At 51.8% G+C, this 20,710-nt stretch overlaps 8 protein-coding genes across 8 annotated transcripts; 3 read left to right on the top strand and 5 right to left on the bottom strand.

The window, feature by feature from the left end:
* Positions 1-1,247: 1,247 nt before the first annotated feature.
* On the bottom strand, positions 1,248-4,376 carry An04g04740 (uncharacterized protein; the record flags this gene model as incomplete). The annotated part of the gene is made up of 1 exon (XM_001401803.1): positions 1,248-4,376. The coding sequence occupies one exon, from the start codon at positions 4,374-4,376 to the stop codon at positions 1,248-1,250; it is 3,129 nt and encodes a 1,042-aa protein (XP_001401840.1).
* Positions 4,377-5,343: 967 nt separating this feature from the next.
* Positions 5,344-8,037, bottom strand: An04g04730 (uncharacterized protein; the record flags this gene model as incomplete). The annotated part of the gene is made up of 1 exon (XM_001401802.3): positions 5,344-8,037. One exon carries the CDS (start codon positions 8,035-8,037, stop codon positions 5,344-5,346), a length of 2,694 nt encoding a protein of 897 aa, XP_001401839.1.
* A 1,550-nt stretch (positions 8,038-9,587) lies between these two features.
* An04g04720 (uncharacterized protein) lies at positions 9,588-10,839 on the bottom strand (the record flags this gene model as incomplete). The annotated part of the gene is made up of 2 exons (XM_059747497.1): positions 9,588-10,616; positions 10,684-10,839. 2 exons carry the CDS (start codon positions 10,837-10,839, stop codon positions 9,588-9,590), a joined length of 1,185 nt encoding a protein of 394 aa, XP_059600559.1.
* Positions 10,840-11,605: 766 nt separating this feature from the next.
* An04g04710 (uncharacterized protein) lies at positions 11,606-12,397 on the top strand (the record flags this gene model as incomplete). Its single annotated transcript, XM_001401800.1, has 1 exon — positions 11,606-12,397. The coding sequence occupies one exon, from the start codon at positions 11,606-11,608 to the stop codon at positions 12,395-12,397; it is 792 nt and encodes a 263-aa protein (XP_001401837.1).
* A 217-nt stretch (positions 12,398-12,614) lies between these two features.
* Positions 12,615-13,393, bottom strand: An04g04700 (uncharacterized protein; the record flags this gene model as incomplete). Its single annotated transcript, XM_001401799.1, has 2 exons — positions 12,615-12,644; positions 12,704-13,393. 2 exons carry the CDS (start codon positions 13,391-13,393, stop codon positions 12,615-12,617), a joined length of 720 nt encoding a protein of 239 aa, XP_001401836.1.
* Positions 13,394-13,949: 556 nt separating this feature from the next.
* Positions 13,950-15,669, top strand: An04g04690 (uncharacterized protein; the record flags this gene model as incomplete). Its single annotated transcript, XM_001401798.1, has 4 exons — positions 13,950-14,238; positions 14,300-14,395; positions 14,445-14,916; positions 14,976-15,669. 4 exons carry the CDS (start codon positions 13,950-13,952, stop codon positions 15,667-15,669), a joined length of 1,551 nt encoding a protein of 516 aa, XP_001401835.1.
* Positions 15,670-16,204: 535 nt separating this feature from the next.
* An04g04680 (uncharacterized protein) lies at positions 16,205-17,952 on the top strand (the record flags this gene model as incomplete). The annotated part of the gene is made up of 6 exons (XM_059747495.1): positions 16,205-16,442; positions 16,532-16,757; positions 16,815-16,958; positions 17,009-17,206; positions 17,255-17,747; positions 17,908-17,952. The coding sequence occupies 6 exons, from the start codon at positions 16,205-16,207 to the stop codon at positions 17,950-17,952; spliced, it is 1,344 nt and encodes a 447-aa protein (XP_059600558.1).
* Positions 17,953-18,172: 220 nt separating this feature from the next.
* An04g04670 (uncharacterized protein) lies at positions 18,173-19,551 on the bottom strand (the record flags this gene model as incomplete). Its single annotated transcript, XM_001401796.3, has 4 exons — positions 18,173-19,220; positions 19,278-19,311; positions 19,359-19,422; positions 19,477-19,551. The coding sequence occupies 4 exons, from the start codon at positions 19,549-19,551 to the stop codon at positions 18,173-18,175; spliced, it is 1,221 nt and encodes a 406-aa protein (XP_001401833.3).
* Positions 19,552-20,710: the final 1,159 nt, after the last annotated feature.

Raw genomic sequence — 20,710 nt, 5'->3', positions numbered from 1 at the left:
CTCGAGAACTCTGGCAGACAGAAATCGCGGGTTAGTTTGACGGGGACCGGTTGTTAAAGCTGCGGGATTTTTCTCGAGGCGGATGAAAGGAACACGCACGGTTTGTAGGGGAGCGAGAAAAAACACAGGTGTCGACTAAGATTGCCGTAGCACCTGTAACAAAACGGGACTCATCAGAGAGCAAAAGCACTCTCTTTGATCAAAGTAGTGGGGGGGAGAGAGGAGAGGGTGGGAATATAGAGGAGAACCTCGTAAGTATGAGGAGAAGAATGGAGAAGGAGATGGGAGAGCAAGATGGGCCTTGGGAGGAACGGAACAAGTTGAGGTTTGCCGAGATCTACGGCTATGACGGCCAGCGAGCAGGCTGTGGCTGAGACGAACACAAAGACACCAGAGTTACTTACGAGTGACTACGAGTTACTATGTCCTTACACTGTAACTTCGAGCGTCGCCACACATTAGTCATTCCGTGCCCTGCAACCGAGAAAAACGCAGGGCGGGCCGAACTTCCCGGTTGCGGGTACAGCAACTGCAAGTTGAACTTCCCAACTACTTCCAATTTCTGCACCGCCACAGCCCGGTTATGAGCATTTCCCGCTCCGGGACTTTGCGGGTGGGCACGTGGACCAATCATCCTCGGGTTGATTCTCAGGGATGAAAGCTGAATTGACTAGCACGGAGTAAGTAGACTATTTGAGTTGTTTCTGTAAGTCTGGAGTATGAAGGGGCTGTCATTCCCCTGAATGCTCCCGGGGCCTGGGCACCGTTCTGGTTATGCTCCGGGCCTCGTACAAATGGAAGCGGACCACGACTCCCCGCAGCCATGTCACAAAAGGCCAACCAGCATCAAGATAGTTATATTATTACCTCCCCAAGCTGTACTAGTACTATATGCAAACATCATCCTTGTCTAGCCTTCCGTCCCCCGCCCATCCGCCTTTTCAAGTCATCAGATATCATAAAGACCACAGATCGCTTTGATCGGGACAATAAAGCATTATATATCAGGCATTACAATCATAATATATGTCAGTTCCCTTGAACTCCTGTGGGTAAGCAAACCAATAAAAAACCAATATGCGTTATATATATATATATACTCTCATCCTTTTACCGATTGGCCCGACGAACCTGTTGCCGGGATCTGCAGCCGGGCTGGTCACACGCGTGCGCCCTTCTGACTGACTCCCGGCCAACTTTGGTGCGTATGACCGATAAAGGACCAGTCGATTCGAATGATTGCAGCTCTAAGGCTCTCTCTCGCCCGCTGCTGACTGTCCCACACGCTGCTCCGTATTGTTCAGCGACCACCTGAACTTGTCCGATTCCCGGATGGGAGACTCAGTCGCACTCCCGCCAAACGCATCGGGAGGCGCTGTATAGACCGTGGGGCTGGCATCGGAGATGAAGCTCGCCCGGTTCGACGTCGAGTGTAGAAGTGGGGGACTGCCACTGCTGCTGCGTAGACTGCCGTTGCTTCCACCCCAGGCACCACGTCGGAGCTTCATTAAAGCGCTCAGAGACATCTCGTCATCCATAGCGCCAAGGTCGACCAGCTGAGCCAAGCCTGGGCTTGCGATAGGGTTGGAGTGAGCAGCACCATGAGCTGTCAACGAGATGACCGAGTTCCGCGTGCTCCATTCACTGCGTTCTGTGATCGGGGTCAAGCTTGGCTCTCGAAATTTGCCCCGACTACTGAAGCTACGATTGACGCCCTCGACCCCTCGTGGACCAAAGTAGCCACCGTTGGTGAGCTCACCGTTGCAGCCACCATGTGCTTGTGCGTAGAACCCGAACTCTTGACCATAAAATCCCTCATCGTCGTTTTCCAGGGCTTCCGCGTTCGCCGCTGCAATGATGGGGTCGTCAAAAAGTGCATCATCATTGTCATCGTAGCTGAAGTCTTCGAAGACTTCTTCAAATGCAGCCATATCCACAGTCTGGCTCAAGCGACTGTCGTCGGAAACGAGGCCTGAAGGTGTGTCCATGGTCTGCGCGGTGCTTTCTTGGCCCAACGACTGCTCGCTGATGCTGGCCTCGCGCCCGAACCTGTCACTTGCAGCCGCTTCACTGGCGGCTTTGGCCAAAGCATTGTGGAAAGCTTCGAGGTTGTGCTCGGAAAGCACCCCACCTTGAGCCTTTGCAGACCCCAGATTAGCCAAGCTCTCACGCGTTTGTCCGTAGACTCTAATTGACCCCTTTCGATAATCGCTTGCCATGCTAGGAACATGCCGAAGTCCGCCATCGTAGTCTGGCTCTGGTGTAAACTCGTCGTGTTCCGCTGTAACATCCAGTGGATTAGTGCTCCCGGTCCCGTTGTCGGGCGGCGGCACAGGTGCAGGAACAGGTTGTTGCACCACTGGCTTCCGCTCGTACAGGTGACTCGTCTCATCATCGAAAATAGACTCGTCAAATTTCTCGCCCATGTCCTCTGTGGACAGATCACCAAACTCGCCGTCATCAAAGTAGAGGTCGTCATCATCTTCTATTGGCTGCGGAGCCGGAGGATGTGAACCCATAGCAACCTGTGGTGCATTATTGGGAGCAATTGTTGCCACTGATAATGCCTGGAAATTGGTCGTGACATCAGAGACAGCGGGATCAGATACGGGTAAAGGAGCAGAGATGCCTGCCAACGGCCCCTGGGCCAGTTCTTGTACATTTTGCGAATTCGTGCTTCCAGTTGGAAGCGGACTAGCAATGATTGGTGAGAGTTCAGGAGCAAGCCAGGGCTTGTTGAGTGCATTGCCCGGGCCGGAAAAGCCAGAGAAGTCATCATCCTCGTCAGCATCAACATTAACACCGGGTATCTTCTCTTCCAAATCATCCATATCATCGAGCAGATCTTCGTCGAAATCGTCTTCACCGTCACTGAAACTTGTGCCTTCCATGCGTGCCTTGGCTCTTCTTGCGGCCTCCTTCTCCTTATGTTTCTCTTCTAACAGTTTCTCCTGGGCGGAGGATTCGACGCCGTTCATATCGAAACTAAATCTGGAGGCATTGCTTTTTAGGTGTTTAGGCAAGCCGGATGGCTGATGTGGTATGACCTCGATCGTATCGGTATCTTCCTGTGCTAATTCTCTAGAATTGTTAGGTGGGCTATGTTGGCTGTCTTGCTTCAGGGTCGTCTGGTCGCTTGGCACCTCAGGCGACACTTCTTGCTCTGGTATCTTTGACGGCAACTTTCGTGCAAATACGGGAAGCGTATGTGGATCGTTTTCAGCATTGGTTTGCGCTGTCAATAACGATGACTGCAGATATGCCTTGCTCTCGACTTGCAACACCTTCTGATCGTCCTCGAAGTGTTCTCTGAAAACTGGGGAGTATTGTGTGTGTCTCTTCCGTTGCTCGCCTGACTGGGCACTCTGGTCATTGCCGTGCGCAAAGTTCCCAGTTCCATTGTAGGTCACATCTGCCGAGCTCGATTGGTTGTTCACGTCATGCATAAGAACAGGCGCCGTTGACAGGTTCCGACGCGGACGAGGAGCAGAGAAGTCATGAACAATGTTGCCGCGAATTCTAGGATCATAATCGTCCGGTATAGCCGGAACTATATTGCGAGCACCGACTCTAGTGTCTTCTGTCCGCAGACTAGCCAGGTTGGAAGAACGCCTTCTGGCCAATAGAGACATAGGGTTCAGCAAGTGAAGCCGAGTCCTCCCTGACTTATGATGTGCCTGTTCCGACGAACCGTCCCGGTCTGCGGAACGGCGATTGCCCGCACCTTCATACTTGTATTCCTTGTCCTTGTCCTTGTGTGACAAAGCCATCCGGTCGCCCGGGGAGATATCGGGAGAGGTCCTGAATCGGAAATGACCGGAAGATGACAACCCCGGAGTCGATGAGCGTTTGTTATAATGATCGGAAGTGAGATTATGGGAGTTCAGGAGGGATTTGCCCAAGGACAGTCGAAACGGGGAGCTTGGCTTGGGAGAATCGCCGTCGCTCTGATCTGAACGCGGCGGGGCAATGGACGATTGGGAGTAGTTCGACTGCGAAGTGGTGGTTGTAACATCTTGCTCGTCGGAGATTGAAAGAGGTCGGGTGTGGCTGTCGGAGGAAGAGGAGGGAATTGCGAGGTTTGCTGAAGAGGAGCCTGGCGCATTGGCCGGGGCGACGGATACGGCGATGGTTTTTTTCGTTGCATCATAGTAGTCCTCATGGGGGTTGTTCGGGACCTGCGGACTTGAGCTCTCCACAGAAGATGCCCCAAGCGCAGTGAGATTATTCGGCCTTGTGCTAGACAGTCCCGGTAGTTGAGGAGGGTTGCTAGTGACCGGTGCTTTGGAGGTGGGCTGTAAGGAGGGCGAGACGGGGGAAGCGCTCGATCGGCGATGCTCGCGACGCCAGTAGGCGAAAACGGTGGAGGGTGGCATGATGTTTAGAGGATCAGCCCGAAGCACCCAGGGCGCGTCCGAGTAGGCGTTCAGGATGCGAAAACCTTGCCCATTGTTCCTGATGGTCGCAATGCGTATGGGTTGGCGCTTCTCGAAGTTCACACTGGCCTTGACAGCTCTGCGGAGTAGAAGAGGAAGATCAAGGTTGCGGCGTGGGGCAATGTCTCATCCGGGCGACGAGGGCGGGCCAATCCCAGGGGAACGCGCGCGAAATCGAGACGGAGGGTTTAATGAGTTAATGCGGTGGGTTTGAGGAGACGCAGCAGATTCAAGCAACGATCGTCATAAAACAGAAATAGGTCTACCAATGGTGGGAAGGTGTTTTGGGTGAGACCGACCGACGTAGGGGATGGAATGAGTCTCCTGATAAGCAAAAGAGGCCGAAGGGGGGGAAGGAAAAGCACTACGAGACAGTCGGCCAGTCAGGAACGGACCAGCCAGCAGGAATGCGCAACCGCAAACGGATAAGTCTGGAATTAGAGTTGGAAAGAGAAGAAAAGTTATATTTAGTAGTGCCCTCCATATTGAGTTCCTACTGGGCATTGCAAAATTGACGACGAGATAAATAATGCACACCATTCATCCAAGGTTAGTGCCAACCATTGCACATAGTACCGTGCTATATCTACGATGCTAGACACTCTCCTACAGGATAGAGGACCCAATAATTTGCTCGTTTCCATATGCAAAGATCGTCACCTCTGACAGGGCGACTAAGATGACCCGCATGCTACTATAAGTACAACTGGGAAATGTTCCGCTAATCTAACTCGAAATCAACACCACGCAATCGCTCATGCTTTCAACTCATGCTAGCAAGATGCGCTAGAACACCTGTAGATGTACCCGATAACCAAATTGCCCTAACAGATGAAATTGGAATATCGATCGGCTAATATGCTGAAGCAGAAATAAGTGTAAAAAATGGAAGCAAAGAAAGATTGTTTTAGACGATGCTCTGTCGCCAGCGGTCGATAATCTCCCGCTGCCCCGGTTCATTGACCGGTCGGACCATCTTCGCTTTAGGCGGCACAGCATAACTGAGATGGTTCATGCCTAGTAATGCATCGCTGTAGAAGGTATTGGGATGCACCATTCCGGGGCCATATGGTACCGTGCCGGCGGGCCCCTGGTATTGGGCATACCCAGCACCCGGCATCGGCCCATAATTCGATGGAAACTGCTGGAGAGACATTCGATGGTCCAGTGTGCGCTGAGGCATCGGCTGAGGCGCTGCAGTGCGCATTGTCGACTGCCGTCCAACAGTAGTGGGACGTCGAGCGTGAAGGATGTCTGCCATACTTCTTCGGTACCGGGGGATCTTCAATGTGGAGTTTTGTCGAGCCTCAGCCTCAGCCTCCTTCTGCAGGCGAGCTCGACGTTGGGCCAGAGTTTCATCTTCCGGTGGCGTTTCCTTCTCTTGGGTGGCCTCTTCATCGTCCCCAACCTGTTTGATCTCCGCCAAAATCTCGTTCGCAAAATCACTGTCGGCGGGTGCACTCGGCTGGTCCTTTTCTTTGAGCCGCTTCAAGCGTTGGGCTAGAGTCTCGCCTTCGTCACCACTATCTTCTTGCGGCTGACTGTCTGGTGCGCCCGTGGAATACATGGTGGCCGGGCGCCTTTCAGGGCTGCGCGGGGCGGGCTCACCCCGGAGTCTGGCACGGCGCCTACTGAGAGGCTCCGACTCTTCCAGTTCCCTTCTTTCCACCAATCCCAACGGACGCACTTCAGTGACCGCATTGGCCTTGTCGGGAAACAGCATGCCCAGGGGCACATCATCGTCATCGTCACCTTCTTGGGGATGAGCATCTGGGGCTTCCCATGCCAAGGTCACTGGTCTTTGCCGTCGATGTTCACTCTGCTTCTGCGCAACCGCTTCGAGCTGGAGAAGAGTCGAATGCAACGCCGTAGTCTCGGGGGCCGATCGCAGTCGTTGTTTCAATTCGCTCTTTCGATATTCAAGCTCGGCCAGCAGCGTGTTGGGGGGCCCGGTGAAATCAGCTTCAGGCTCTTCGTGATTGTGCTCTTCCCCATCGGCTTCGGGAGCATCAGGACCGCCAAGCGCGTCTTGGTTGTCATCCCGTAAAGATGTGCCTTCATGCACATCCGCAGCCTCGCCTTCAGTTTGGTTGTGTAAGCGACTCGAACCAAGAGGCACATCTTTAAGATCCGGATCGGACAAGCGATGGTCAAGCCCAAGCATACTTGTGGAGTTCAGCGTCTTTCGCTGTTCTGTCAAATCCCTCGATGATAGTTTGCGGCTTGCTTGACTGAACCCTTTGGGGTCCAATTGCCCCGTGAATGCACTGACGGGTGCAGTCGTCGAAGCATCAAGGATGTTGTCTAGTGTTGCCACCGCAGAAGCCTGGGTGACCTCTACATCAACGGCTCTAGCTGGTTGCTCGAAAAACATACTCGCGCGCAGCTGGGGAGGTACGCTTGTCGGCTGGTTGTTATGACTTGACTCACTACCATCGCCTAGATCTTGACCAGCGGCTAACTGTGTGGACTTGCGGTTTTTGGCAGCGAGCACACCAAGGAGCTGTGAACGACGTTTGCCTCGTGGTTGATCATTTTTCTGCGACAAACGAGGTGGTAGATTCAACATCCTTGGCACAGGGGCAGGGTAGTAAACCATATTCTCGCCTGCCTGCGGCTCCTTGTATGCCTCGGATCTGCTTGCCAAGGGTGGTCGCGTTAGCGACACTCGTCGGCCCAGATGATTCTCATTCGGAACATAATGGACGCCATCAAAGTCGTTGAAGAGGACCCTAGCCTGTTGATATGTATCGGTGGAAGCCGCCGTATATGTCCGTTCGAGCTCTTCTCCCAGCTCCTGGTCGTAGTAATCCTGCTGGACAAAGTCGTGCTCGCTGTGCGCAGCCGGCGCGGGGGGAGGAGGAAGGTAGGGCATCGCAGGAACTCGAGTGGTGGAATCGCCGTAGAATCGTGTAGGGGCGTGTTCTGCAACCTGTGCCAAACGGGAGGACTGTATGGAGCCGTGGCGAGACGACAGACTTGTTTTGAGGCCGTCGTAATTGCTGGCGTGAGTGGAATTGGAGGCTGAACTAGAGCGTCGCTTTTGTTCCTGGTCCATTTTGCGAATTTCGTCCCCGATATTGGAACTCAGGCTCATGCGTTCAGCGCTCCTTTCAAGCCGCTCTACATTATTGATGTAGGCTCCTTGCAGCGATTGAAGGTCGGGCGTAGGATGACTGAGAGGGACCGGCTGGTCGGTGACTGGAGTCCGCAGGGCCGGTTCAGGGGTGTGGGCATCGGTAGCGGTGGTAGTCGTAGAACTAGTCTGAGGGACTGTCCTTAGCGGAGGGACGTAACGGGGACTATTGGAACTCTGGTCCGCAGAAGGATCGGCAGGCAGTTCGTAGTCATCTTCCTCCACTATATCATAGCTGGTTGAGGTCATCGATCGAATCATAGAGCCCAGTCTCTTGACGCCCGAGTCTTCATTCGACTTGGCGGGTTGGAGGTATGAGCCCGCCCCGATGTGGTCGGCGTCCAGCGGCAACTGCTGGAAGTGACCATTGTGCTGAGAGTGCGGCGACGGACTACGGGAATGGTCCGAATCGGTCGCATTGGATGCCACCTCGTGGTCGGCCTGAGAAACGGCGTTGTAGGCCATTTTCAGCAAGATTCGAAGCAATAAAAGCGCGGCCAAGTGCCGTTCAGGGAAACGAGCCTTGCCGGGGGAGACCCGTTGAAAGAGTGAGGGTGAGGGGGTGGGAAGTCAATAATGGTCAGCCGGGGACAACGTTTACGTCGGTGCAAACCTAAGATAAGGAAAATGCGCCCGGCGGGAACGGGATTGCGCCCCCCTGCTGTTGAAGGACACGATCACGACCCTGGATCCAGGGTAAGAAAGAAGGGAGATGGAAGGGAAGAGAAGAAGAGAAGGAGACAAAGAACGACGCTGCAAGGAACCGATGGAAGAAGAGTCATGGTGGATGGTTTTTGTTCTGGGCTTCGCTGCTGCTCCTTCCTGCGACAAATTAAGTAATTTAATTTCACGTATTGAGCAGGTAAGGAAGGTATGGGGATTGTTTTCCCTCGTTTTGACGGTCCCTAAAAGTTGCTAATTTTGGATACCAGGGAAAAGGGAAAAAGAGAGCCTGGACCGGCCAGAAGTGGCCCGCTTTGAGACTGTCCGCCCTGTTTGCGGTGCTCCATAAGTAGTTTTACTTACTCGCTCTTATGCAGAGTTCGTTCTTAGCTACATACAAAGTAACCAGGTAGTATTCCAGGAATTCACAATCCTCTCAAGATACTTTCAGGGAAAAGGAATTTGCCAGCAAATCCGGGATCAGTCAGTAACGACTAAACTATCCAAGCACTTATCTGTCGCCGCGTTTGATTGATGCCGCTAAGGTAACACCGCATCCAGATTGTACCTAAGCATAGTAACTACTAACTATGTATGTGTACCGGCGGCTATCTCTCGATACAACGGCACAACGGCCGTGAGCGAGGGGGCCAGGTGGCTTTCTGACAGAGAGGAGTCGACTTATACGGTGAGCCTCCATCCCTTTCCAGGTCTCTTCGTGATGATCACCAACATTGTCTTTCATAGTATCCATCCCCATGAGGTTCTACGACTGTGTTCGGTTCTTGTTGCAGTAGTATACTGCGTTACAAAAACGGTAATTTACCCATCCCCCCCCGAACAAGGGTCTGGCTTAGTCACCAGATAGACTTGCCTATCTGGGCAGTTGCTCACTTGGTTTGGCTGATTCGAGAGTCAAACATCGACTCATCCCTGTCGCCCCCTGGAACATGGTACTTGATACATCAACTCCTGGAGTCTCGTTTGGTCTCAGGTCGGATGCATTTTGCAGCCATGCCAAAATATTAGAACCTTCGACGTGACATTGATTGTGCGGAGGACAGAAGAACCCAACGACGTCATGTTCCCACCAACAGTAGACTAACTAATTACCGAGACCAAGGCAGAAGACCACTTAGCTTTGCAGCTGCTCCAATCACTGGGACGTCGACGTTGGTTTATACCCTTGCTTTTATAAATACAGTGACCATACCAGCGCAAAGGCCTCTTCTTAAGTAATTAAGTTTACAAAGTAATACCTCAATTGCACTTTCTGTCATGGGATGCTTGCATTAACTCACTAGTGTCTCCATCAAACATGTTCCTATATACGTTTCCATCCTCTGTGCATATCACTCCTGCAAAAGCGCCTTAAACCCCTCCAGCAAATCATTCTTTAAATCTACCCAATTCTCCAACCCGATACTCAGTCGCAGCAACTTCCAGTCCACCCGGGAATCCGATAATGCGCGCCATTCGATCAAAGACTCAACACCGCCCAGACTCGTGGCGTGTTGGAAGAAAGCCAACTTGCTAGGTAATCTTTGCGCATACTTTTCACTTTGGAGGACGATCGAAAAGACAGGACCAAACCCGTTAGGCATCTGCTCCTGGATCCACGGCTCCTCCTGCAGGCTGGTATGGTAGATTTTCTTGACAACAGACTGGACTATTTGTTCATCACTTCCAGCAGCAGTAGAAGGAGTCGACAAAGCCTTATGAAGCCAGGAAACTAGACTTCCGCAGCCCTGACTCGCTCGTTGGACACGAACCTCCAGGGTGCGTAGACTCCGGAGTCCAAGCCATGCCTCCAGGTTGCCAATGACATTGCCCAATGCGATTCTATCTTCTAGCAGCTGCTTCTCCCAGTCTTTGCGCTGAGTAGCGAGTACGCCACATAGAAGGTCACTATGACCTCCGAAATACTTGGATCCCGAATGAAGAACGAGGTCAGCGCCCCACCGGAAGGGGTCCTGAAGGCCAGGAGGTCCGAAGGTGCTATCTACCACCAGATAAGCGCCTCTGGAATGGGCCTTCTTAGCGAACTCATCAATACTAAACGAAGTTCCGAGCGGATTGACGGGGGTTTCCAGGAGGATGACATCGCCTTTGTCAAGAGCATCAGCAGGGCAATCGAGCGGTAGCTTCTGCAGCCCTGACAATCGGGAGACAACAGAGATGACCTCATGACTGCCGTGGTAGCCTTCACCGACTGAGATGCGGCGGGGGTTCAGGAGGACTAGAGCGGCCTGGAGGGCAGCGAGACCGGTCGAATAGCTGATGGCCCGGCCGTTGAGAAGTGACGAAACGACAGCTTCGAATCGAGTTGCGTTAGGTGCGAATTCCCTCGAGTAAATGTAGTTCTTGCCGTCGAACTCTTCCTGATAATGCTCTTAGTCGTGGGGTCGTTGTATAGGAAAGTGTGCGTTGGCTGATCCGTAAACATACCACAGGGTCTACCGACGGGATCAAATCATCTGGATTATCGGGAAATCTGAAGGTTGTAGATAGATGGATCGGAGGTGCGACATCTGTCACCCTGTTAAGGTGATCATCTGCATGCAGCGCTCGAGTCGAGGGATGGTGAAGGTTAGAAGGAGCCATCTTGCTCGTCTGCTTATAGGTTTCTGAATTGGTGGTAAGCCTGAAGGTAATTCACAATCAGGAGGGCCCAAGCAAAGATAATTGCAAAATGTGAAATGATTCCCTTATATAGACAGAGAGTGAGTCGACTGCTTTCGGGTTCTGCCCTACAGTACTTCCATCTTCTTTCTGTGGCGGGGATCCCGCCCCACTCCCCTCAAGTTCCTAAATAGGCAAAGTTTTGGAGAGGACAAAAGCCTTTAATTGGTTCGGGAGATGTGGCCCCGCCACTTTTACTGTCACAGACATTTTCCATATTCTAGAATCCAATGCCTGAGGGATTGGCCAAATGACTCTGAAACGACTTGCACGTGTAGGAACGGACATTAAAATTCGTTGATAAGGCTTCACCTGGTGGCTATGGACCACGTGCCGCAATGCTTAGGCACGTACTACTATCTAGTATCCACCAGATTGCTCATCCACTCAATTTCCGAAATCCGAGGAGATAGTAATGATGTTTCCGCAGAAGCCAAGAGGGGTCTACATCTACTAGCCAGTACTACTAGTACTAAGTACGTGATGTTATTCCTCGGCGAGACTGTCCAATCAGCATGCTGTCCGATGCGCTGACACAGACAAAGTATGACTCCTCGGCAGATAAACTCATGAACTAGATAATAATATAAGAACCCTTGTCCCTCCTACTACACTCACGATCGTTCCAACATACGCCCATACTTCAAATTCGTTTAACAGTATCTCATTCGAGACCGCCACAACCACAATGTACCTCCGCGCCATCCACGCCGAATCCCACATCCCAGCCCTCCACCAACTCATTCGCCAAAACCCCCTTGGCATCCTCACAACAGCAATTAAATCCCCCCTCTACCCCCTCCTCCAATCAAGCCACATCCCCTTCATCATCGACGTCCCCTCATCCGAAGACTCATCAGACGGCACAATTCCCAATGGCACTCTCCGCGGCCACATGGCCAAACAAAACCCCCAGGCCAAGGCCCTGATGGAAGCACTAGCAGCGCAGCAGCAACAAACCGGCAACAACACGTCTCTCGAACTTGAAGACGAAGTCCTCGTCCTCTTCACCTCCGAACACCACCACTACGTCACACCAAAGTTCTACACAGAGACCAAGCCCGCCACGGGGAAAGTCGTCCCCACATGGAATTATGCTGCTGCGCAAGCATACGGCAAGATCCGGGTTTACTGTGACTCGAAGTCCGAGGAGACGGGGACGTTCTTGCAGAAGGCCGTGGAGGATTTGACGAAGCAGAGTGAGGGGTCTATTATGGGGTATACGGGGACGGAGGGGCGGCCGGGGCCGTGGAAGGTGTCGGATGCGCCGGTGCCGTATGTGGAGATTTTGAAGAAGAATATTATTGGTATTGAGATTAGGATTGAGCGATTGCAGGGCAAGTTTAAGATGAGTCAGGAGATGGGAAAGGGGGATCGCGAGGGGGTGGTTAGTGGGTTTGAGGCGTTGGAGTCGGATGTTGGGAAGGGGGTTGCACAGATGGTGAGGGAGAGAGGGGAGATTAAGGATGCGCAGAAGTAGGTCTACGGGTTTGCTTGTACGAATGGATGAGTAAAGATTAAATGATATCTGACTATGTGGGGCGCCATGCATGAAGTGCCGAAGAATGTCACATATCTTAGTGAAAACTTCTGGATAACCGCAGCGGTTGCCTAGCACATTTAAGATGATGGAAGTTATCACGCGTATCCTGTCATAATCTCGTATCCTAGATGTCGTGTGAAAAATAGATTGCATCTCATTTCACTCTGCTGATTTCGATTTCGTCCTGATACACATACATTTTTAGTGCATATAAACATGCAATAACGACAGGGAAACACTTACGACTATATCTTCGGGGAAGAGAAGACATTTCAATCCCCAGCTCTCATACTTTGAGCTCCCGCGGACAAACTCGCGGTAAGCCGGCGCACCAGGATGCACCACATTATCTGCGAGTACCAAAGAGCCAGAGTGAAGAAACCCAAGCTGCTCAGACAGCTCCAAATCGGGAACATAAAGTTCCTTGATATGATCAATAAACATGAGATCAACACTGGAGAGCTTTCCCTCCGCACTCAGGCGCTTGAGCGAGTCGCTCGCCGGACCAACAACGACCTTCACGATGTCGCTCAGTCCAGCCAACTCAATAAAATTCATGGCGATAGATGCAATGAGAGGATCCGCTTCCAGACTCCACAAGCGGAGGCCTGTCGAGGATCCACCAGCGGCTTGCCGCATGGCGTCTGCAAACATGATGGCGGAGTAGCCGACATAGGTGCCGAGCTCCACGACAACCTTCGGCTTTTCGTCTGCGAAGAGCGTCGAAAGCTTCTTGGCTTTGTCTGGGCCAAGGCTGATGAAGAAGGCTTGCTTTGCAGCGAACTCGTCGATGAGAGCGAGTAGGGCGGATGGGCAGCCGCGGATTTGGGCCAGGGATGGGTGGGAATAGATATACTTTAGCAAGGAGACCTCCAGGGTATCGTGAGGCTCGGATCTACAGAGAGAGGCTGGTTTCTCGTCGACCGGTGCCATTGTGTTGGATCAATATGAGACTTGGCAAGATATAAAGTCCTAGTAGTATATAGAGGGGAGGGAAGAGCGACGAACCAAGCACCGGGCTAGAACAACGAGGGATTTACGCAGACTTATATACTCATTCACATCTTTTGCTTATTGTGCGCAGAGAGAAATGAGGAATGTAGAATGCAAGGTAGGAATGAGCAGAGTAACTGTCATGGCGTGGTCTTTGGTTGACCGATCATCCAAGGGGCGCGGAACGGGTTTTGATTGGGTGGCGGGGATACTTTGGCGGCCAGACTGAATCTCCCCTGACGAGTTGCTTCCGGCCTCGCTGGATCTTCTTCCATCTCTCATCTCCACCCTGTCCTATCAGAGCCTTGTCAACCAACTTTAATGTCTACTGAGTCTGCATGTCTCAGATTTTATGCGACTGCAGATCACTGCCTGTCCGTGCGTTTGGGCGTCGAAATTGGTGGATTGGCACTCGATGAGGGGACCCGACAATCTCGCCACGCAGTAAAGACAGCGTCGCTACGCAGCCTCCTATAGACTGCACGCTCAGCGAAACATGGAGGAGCCGTGCTACACATGTCGGCGTCGGCGAATTCGCTGCGACCAGTCTCAGTCGCCTTGTGTAAAGTGCGCGACAAGTGGCTATCAATGCTTTGCTTCTAGGCCTCTGAGATGGGTCGAAGGCCTAGCGATACGGGGGAAGCTGCGGGGTGTATCACTGGCAACCAACTCAGCTAGTTCAGCTAAGAAGGCAAAGTCTCGGAAAGAGTCAGATTCGAGGGATAGTAGTCTTGCACCGGCGACCGAGTCTGCTCTTTCTGTTGTGCGGTCCTCCGAAGGTCACGGTAAGTATAGCTGCTGCATACCCCATTGAGAGTATTCAATAAGTCGCTTATTTCCAATCAGTCGCCCCATCAAAACCTTTGATTAGTATACCCTCGACCATAGGCGATTTCGCCGCCTCTAACCTGGACGCAGTTTCCAGGTACTACTTGGATTATTGTTAGTCTTCTCGTTGGGCTGTACACAGACATGTCTAACGCTGCATCAGATAATGAAAGCATATGTGGGCTCTTCATCGTTTACGATAGTGATAGGAACCCTCTTAGGGCCCTCATGTCGCTCGCGCTGCTTGACCACACTCTCCTCAAGTCTGTACTGGCTCTTGCAGCGCGACACAGGGTAAATAGACATTGTTCGTTCCATGACCTCACCATCAAAGCATCATCCGATCAAATGATTGCAAACGCCGACGCTCTTCGCTTCAAATATCAAGCTATACAAGGGATCGCGCAGGCCCTGGGCGATGCGACATCACGAAACAAGGATACGACAGTGGCAAGCATATTCCTCCTAGTATTTCTCGATCTTCTGGAGTCTGGAAGTGATCGATGGAATGTTCACCTAGAAGGTGCCAAAAGATTGATGGAGCCAAGTACACCTGATTCGCAAGCTGTTTCCAGACACGATTCCGGACAAACTATTGAGGATCTGCGTAATTTTCTTGCCAGTCAGATTTACTCGTAAGCAAGAAGCACTTCAGGTGTTGATTTCCTGTGACTGACGCATCATCTGACCTTAGGATTGAGACCTTGGGTGGAACATTTGTACGCCCAAAGCTATTGTCACAGTTTAATTTGCTTGAGGGCCCTCAATTTCAGGAGACCGTCGAGCAGTCATTCCTTGGATGTCCGGAATACCTACTGGACGCTATACGGTATCTCTCTGCGCGAAGAGACACCATTGCCAGCTCCGAATGCCATGATGACTCTACCTGGAGCTACTTCATTCAGGATACCATGTCGATGATAGACTTCATCCAGCAATTCGACTGTTCCGTATGGGCTTCGTCGCTACCATATCTGGGCACCGTCCCTCCAAGAGGTACAAGCTCTCTTTGCACGTTGGCGCAATCGTACAAGATAGGAGCCCTAATTTACGGGAAACGTGTCCTTGGAGCTCTCACTAAGGAATATTTACCACTCGATGACCTGATACAGGAGTTGCTTGCCACGATTGAAAGTTTGCAGAACAATGAGACTTTATACAAATGCATCCTCTGGCCTATAATCATTGCTGGTCTTGAATGCCAACGACAAGAGCAAAGAGAGTCCGTGCGGACTTATATGGAGAGTTTCTGGGAACACACCAAATGTGTGAATGTGATTAATGCTTCCAAGATTATAGAAGACCGCTGGCAGCGATGCGACAGCACAGAACCTTCACACTGGATATTCTCAATTGGTAATTTGGGCCGTGACTGGCTTTTGATCTGAGCGGCTGGCTCAGACAGGCGCACAAAGATGGAGCCGAAAACACGGATGTCATCTAGTTCTAGAGACGGTGTTTCTATATGAGAGTCAAAACAATCTGTTGACCTTGGATGAGGGCATTCAAAAGCTCAACGATGGCTTGACATTGTGATGTTCAAGCAGGCGTTACTCATCCCATTGCCTTGATTTAGCCGTATGAGCTGAAAGGCCCCTCATAATACTCAGCAGAGCACATCACTTTGTTACTAACTGCATCGGAAAGCCTTTGCGCCACTGATCAGCTATAGAACCAAAGTCTAACCTGCAAAAAAGGGGATCAGACAAAAGTCGCTGATGAGCCGCGGTTCAGACCCTGGCGCCCTTAGTCATGCTTCTGTTATCAACCCCTCCCCGGACTCTTCTCCTATCTTACCCCTCACGAACCGTCGATCGTCTTGAATGCCACCATCACTTTACTCCTACAAAGCGACATGATATCAATCTCCACCTCAGCACGCTGTACAGACTTCTTATACCATCCGCACCATCTAGCAGCAAAATGCCCTCCCCTGAAACCTACGATGTAACCATCATTGGCGGTGGCCCCGTTGGTCTGCTCCTCGCCTACCAACTCAGCCGCTTCGAACTTTCAGTCTGCGTTGTGGAAAAGCAAGACAAAAATAGTCCAGAGGGCCGCTACGGCCGCGCCATCACCCTGTTCCCACGGACGCTGGAACTCCTCGATCAATTGGACTTGGTCCATGCAATGCTTCAACAGGGTTTTGCTTGCAGAAGTAGTGTGACATACAAAGATGGAGTGAGACAGCAAGTATACCTCTCTGTCTGTACCAACTATTTCGGCTAACCAGACTGGGTAGGTTTCCAGGAAAAGTATGGACTTTCATGGAGAATATCCAAGGAACAGTGTTTGATTTTGCCCTCGTGCTAAGGCAAATGTACACCGAGGGTATATTGAGAAAGAGGCTAGATAAGGAAAAGGTTACTTATCATGGTTCTATGGAGTGTGTTGCCTTTGAAATCGGTCTGGACGGTAGTGAATACCCGGTGACTGTACATTGCTCAGGACCTGGTGGCATGATGACAGCAAAAAGGTATGTTTTTCACACGAAGTGCTGTTATAGGAAGGATGATTCTGATTGAAGTGCTAGTAAGTACCTTGTTGGAGCAGACGGTGGCCATAGTCTCGTTCGCAGATATGCCAATATTCCCTTCGATGGTGATTCATCAGAGGATCAGTGGATTCGCATCGATGGCATAGTCGAGACGAATATGCCCATAAATCGGGCCTATGGGTAAGCTAGACCCTGAAATAGTGATCTCAACATGGTCTGACTGCACATAGGGCCATAGAAACAACAACACATGGGAATGTCCTCTGGGCCCCTCTTGACCACGGCGCTACCCGTATCGGCTACGCATACACACCCGAGATAGCAGCCAAATACCCGGAAGGAGTAACAGAGGAAGTTGCTGTGAACGAAGCAATTGCGTGCTTGCGGCCTTTCAATTTGAAGTTCAAGGAAGTGCACTGGTGGACATTGTAAGAAACCTAAGCAAGTCACTAGACGTCCGACTAACGAATCGTCAGATACAAAATCGGCCAGCGCATGGCTCGAACTTTTGCAACGCACAACAATCGCGTCTTCATCTGCGGTGATGCAGCCCACACCCACAGCAGTGGCGCCGCTCAAGGCCTGAACACTGGTATCCATGATGCCGTGAACCTCGCATGGAAGCTGGCTTTGGAGGTGCACGGACTATCTCATCCCGAGGTCTTGAACACCTACACAACCGAGCGCCAGTCCGCCGTGCAGAGGTTACTCAACTATGATAGAGACATCTCTCTATTGATGACGCATAAATGGCCGGTTTGGTACGATGGGGATCGAAGCGCGGATCCGAATGTTCTTCTCGGAGAGATATTCCAAGATGCTGCACAATTCAACACGGGTCTCGGTATAAGCTACGAGGCCAACGTGATCAACCAACCCTTGGAGCCATCCACCGAGGTGGCTGTTGGAGTTCAACCGGGGAGTCGGGCTCCGGATACCGAGTTGACCATGCCAGGGACATTCCAGTCTGTGCGGATGCACCAAGTTCTGCGGAACCGGTGCCAGTTTCTTGCGGTAGTGTTTACAGGAGGTGATATTGAGACAGCGAAGTTGGATTTACTTCCTCTTCGGGAGTACTTGGATAGCCATCCAGAGCTTTCAACGCACCCGGCCATTGCTTGGCTAACAGTGTGCGGCTCAGCCGGCTGCTCGCCGTACGAGGTGCTCGGGATGACGGGCTTCGGCGATACCTACTTCGACGCGAGGGGGATAGCACACATCGCCTACAAACTGGAACCACGCAAAGGAAGACTCGTAGTGATCCGACCGGACGGGCTGATAGCATTCACATGTACATTAGACGGAGAGGCGATCCGGCAGCATTTTTTCCGGATACTGAAGAGCCAGCCAGAGAAGACCTGCTCTTGATACCCATATATCACAAATAGACCGAATCAAACACACCCCCTCCTCAAATTCTCAAAGCGACTCAGCGGATAATACAACGTATTCTCCGTACCGTCCAACCCACCCAACCTACCCAACCTCTCCGCAGTCCCCTTAACCAAGCTCCTCTCATGCGAAACATGATGATCCCCACTCAACTCCCACCACATAGCTCCTCCCAACCTCCTCCCGGCAATATACTCCGTCTTCATCCCGGCCACCTCCGGCGTATCATAACTAACCATCTTCCTCTTCGCCGGATCAAAACACCAACTGGCCATCAACCGCCCATCCACCACCTCCTGACTCCCCTGCAACGGCAAAGCCTTATAATCCCACACCCCATTCTCCCAACTCCCCTCCCCAACACCCTGGAACCCGCTCCCAGGCCCATCCGTCCCCTCAAAAGCCCTTCCATACAACGGCAACCCAAATATAAGCTTCCTCGCATCCCTCACCCCACCCCTCAAATACATCGTCACCGCCCCATCTGCACAGAACGGCGTAATCTCCCCCCTCCCCGAATGGAACACATTCGCCATATGGCCGGAACACTTATCCCAGCTCCCGCTGAAATCATAACACATCAGATTCCAGAAATCAAGATACGGATCCATATCGCCTATCCGCAGTTTCTGGATATTGTCCGGCCCGCACGGCGCCGCGATCGTCAATAACAGTCTCTTTCCGCCAAGATGGGTGGCGGAGTACTCGTCCAGCACGCGCCTCACATCCCGCAAAAGGTGCACAAAGTCCATCGCTTGCGATGAATCGGCTGGATACTCCCAGTCGATGTCGATGCCGTCGAAGCCCAGGTCCGCGAGGAGGTGCACGGCGCTGCGGGCGAAGGTTTCGCGACCGCGGGGCGTGGATGCTGGCGCGGCGAAGTTGGGACTGTAGGTCCAGCCGCCGATGGAAAGGAGGGTTTTCAGGTGGCGGTGTTGTTGTTTTAGGAGGTAGAGTTGCTTGATGCATCCGTAGGCGTTGGTACCGGGCTCGGACCAGCTATCGGTTGGGTAGTGCTTTTCGAGGTCGGAGTAGGTGTCGGTGAGGAAGCTACATTTCTAAATGTTAGCTTGGTGGATTGGTTTGGAGGGGAAGAGTGAAACGTACACTTCGCCGGTGGGGCGGATGTTGGCGAAGGAATCTATTGATGTTAGACTAGCGCTATGATAGAATTGGGATAGAACGTACAGAGAATGTGAGTGATATACTCCGCAGGAATATCTTGAGGTTGGTAATTGCGGCCGTAGACTCCCTGTCACGTTTATTAGTCAAATGATTTATACAAATAGTTAGAGCTATAACATACCCAGTTAGTAAAGTACCCAACAGTCTTATACCCGGGTCTCCCGGCATTGATCCACGGAGGCGGCGGACGGGCCATCGGAGGACGCGGGGGAATGGCGGGCGGTGCTCCAGCAGCGCCTGGAACAACCGGCGGCCCTGGGGGACAGACGGCAAGGTGAACAGGAGGAGCAGAAGAAGGAGGAGGAGCTTGGCCTGGGACATCACCCGGGATGCTGCGACTTTCCGGAGGAGGCTGATCAGGCCCCGGAATATTCAGCTCTTGCCCCGGATAGATAAGATCTGGGTTGGTGATCTGCGGGTTGGCTGCTCGGAGGGCGTCGAGGGTGACGCCGTGGTCTTGGGAGACTTTCCATAATGAGTCGCCGCTGACGATGGTGTAGGTGGACATGATGGAGTGAAGTGTATGCTGTACGATGAGAAGGAAGGGAAATTGAAATGATATGGTTGGTATTGATTGATGATTGCTTATTGAGTGATAATCAGCAATATAAGGCTGTCTGTTGTGGTTGATATATGCGGCACCGCCCGGTTGTGGCGCGGGGGTTTCAGGGGTCCTTCACACTTTACTGTGTTGGGTTTAGTGGGCACAGCCCTGGGGTATTTTTAGATCGGAACTGGGGGGTTTTCGTATGATGTCACATGGTTTTGACAGCAGGCAGACATTAATTGTAATTGGTTGGCCCTATTGGTGAAACGGTTCTTCTATTGAGATAGATAATAAGTATGTCTTGAAAAGAGGATATGCCTGAGGTTGACACCGAAAAGGACATGAAGTACTGAATAACCGTTTTTAACGCGTTGCCAGAAATACCGCTGTAACAGAAATACGTATTTTTAAGGATACGAAAAGGAAGGAACGCTTTACGAATCTGATAGCAATCTGCCAATGGGAATTCTAACGAATTGTTTTGAACGATCTGTTTCAGAGAAGAACAGTAGACCAGAAAAGGGCCATGGCGAGAATACCCCTTCCACCGGCAGGGCGACCCGCCAATAGAAACCTACTGATGTCTCATGGCTGCAATTATTGATCAATTCAGCGCACTAGTATTCCAGACGATGAGTGCAGATTGGCATAATTGTACTCGTGTTCAGTTCTAATGTGGGTCAGAACTGTAGCTCCGGATGGACCCGAAAGATGAGGTATTTAGCATGGCGGATAACTTGGAGGGCTAGAATCTCCAGGAGCACGACTCGCTAAAATTGCAGATCCATGCCGCAATATATTCAGGCTC

Source organism: Aspergillus niger, assembly GCF_000002855.4.
Source record: "Aspergillus niger supercontig An04".
Taxonomy (NCBI): Eukaryota; Fungi; Ascomycota; class Eurotiomycetes; order Eurotiales; family Aspergillaceae; genus Aspergillus; species Aspergillus niger.
The sequence above is the reverse complement of the archived record's forward strand: the minus strand, read 5'-3'. Positions and strand labels throughout refer to the sequence as shown.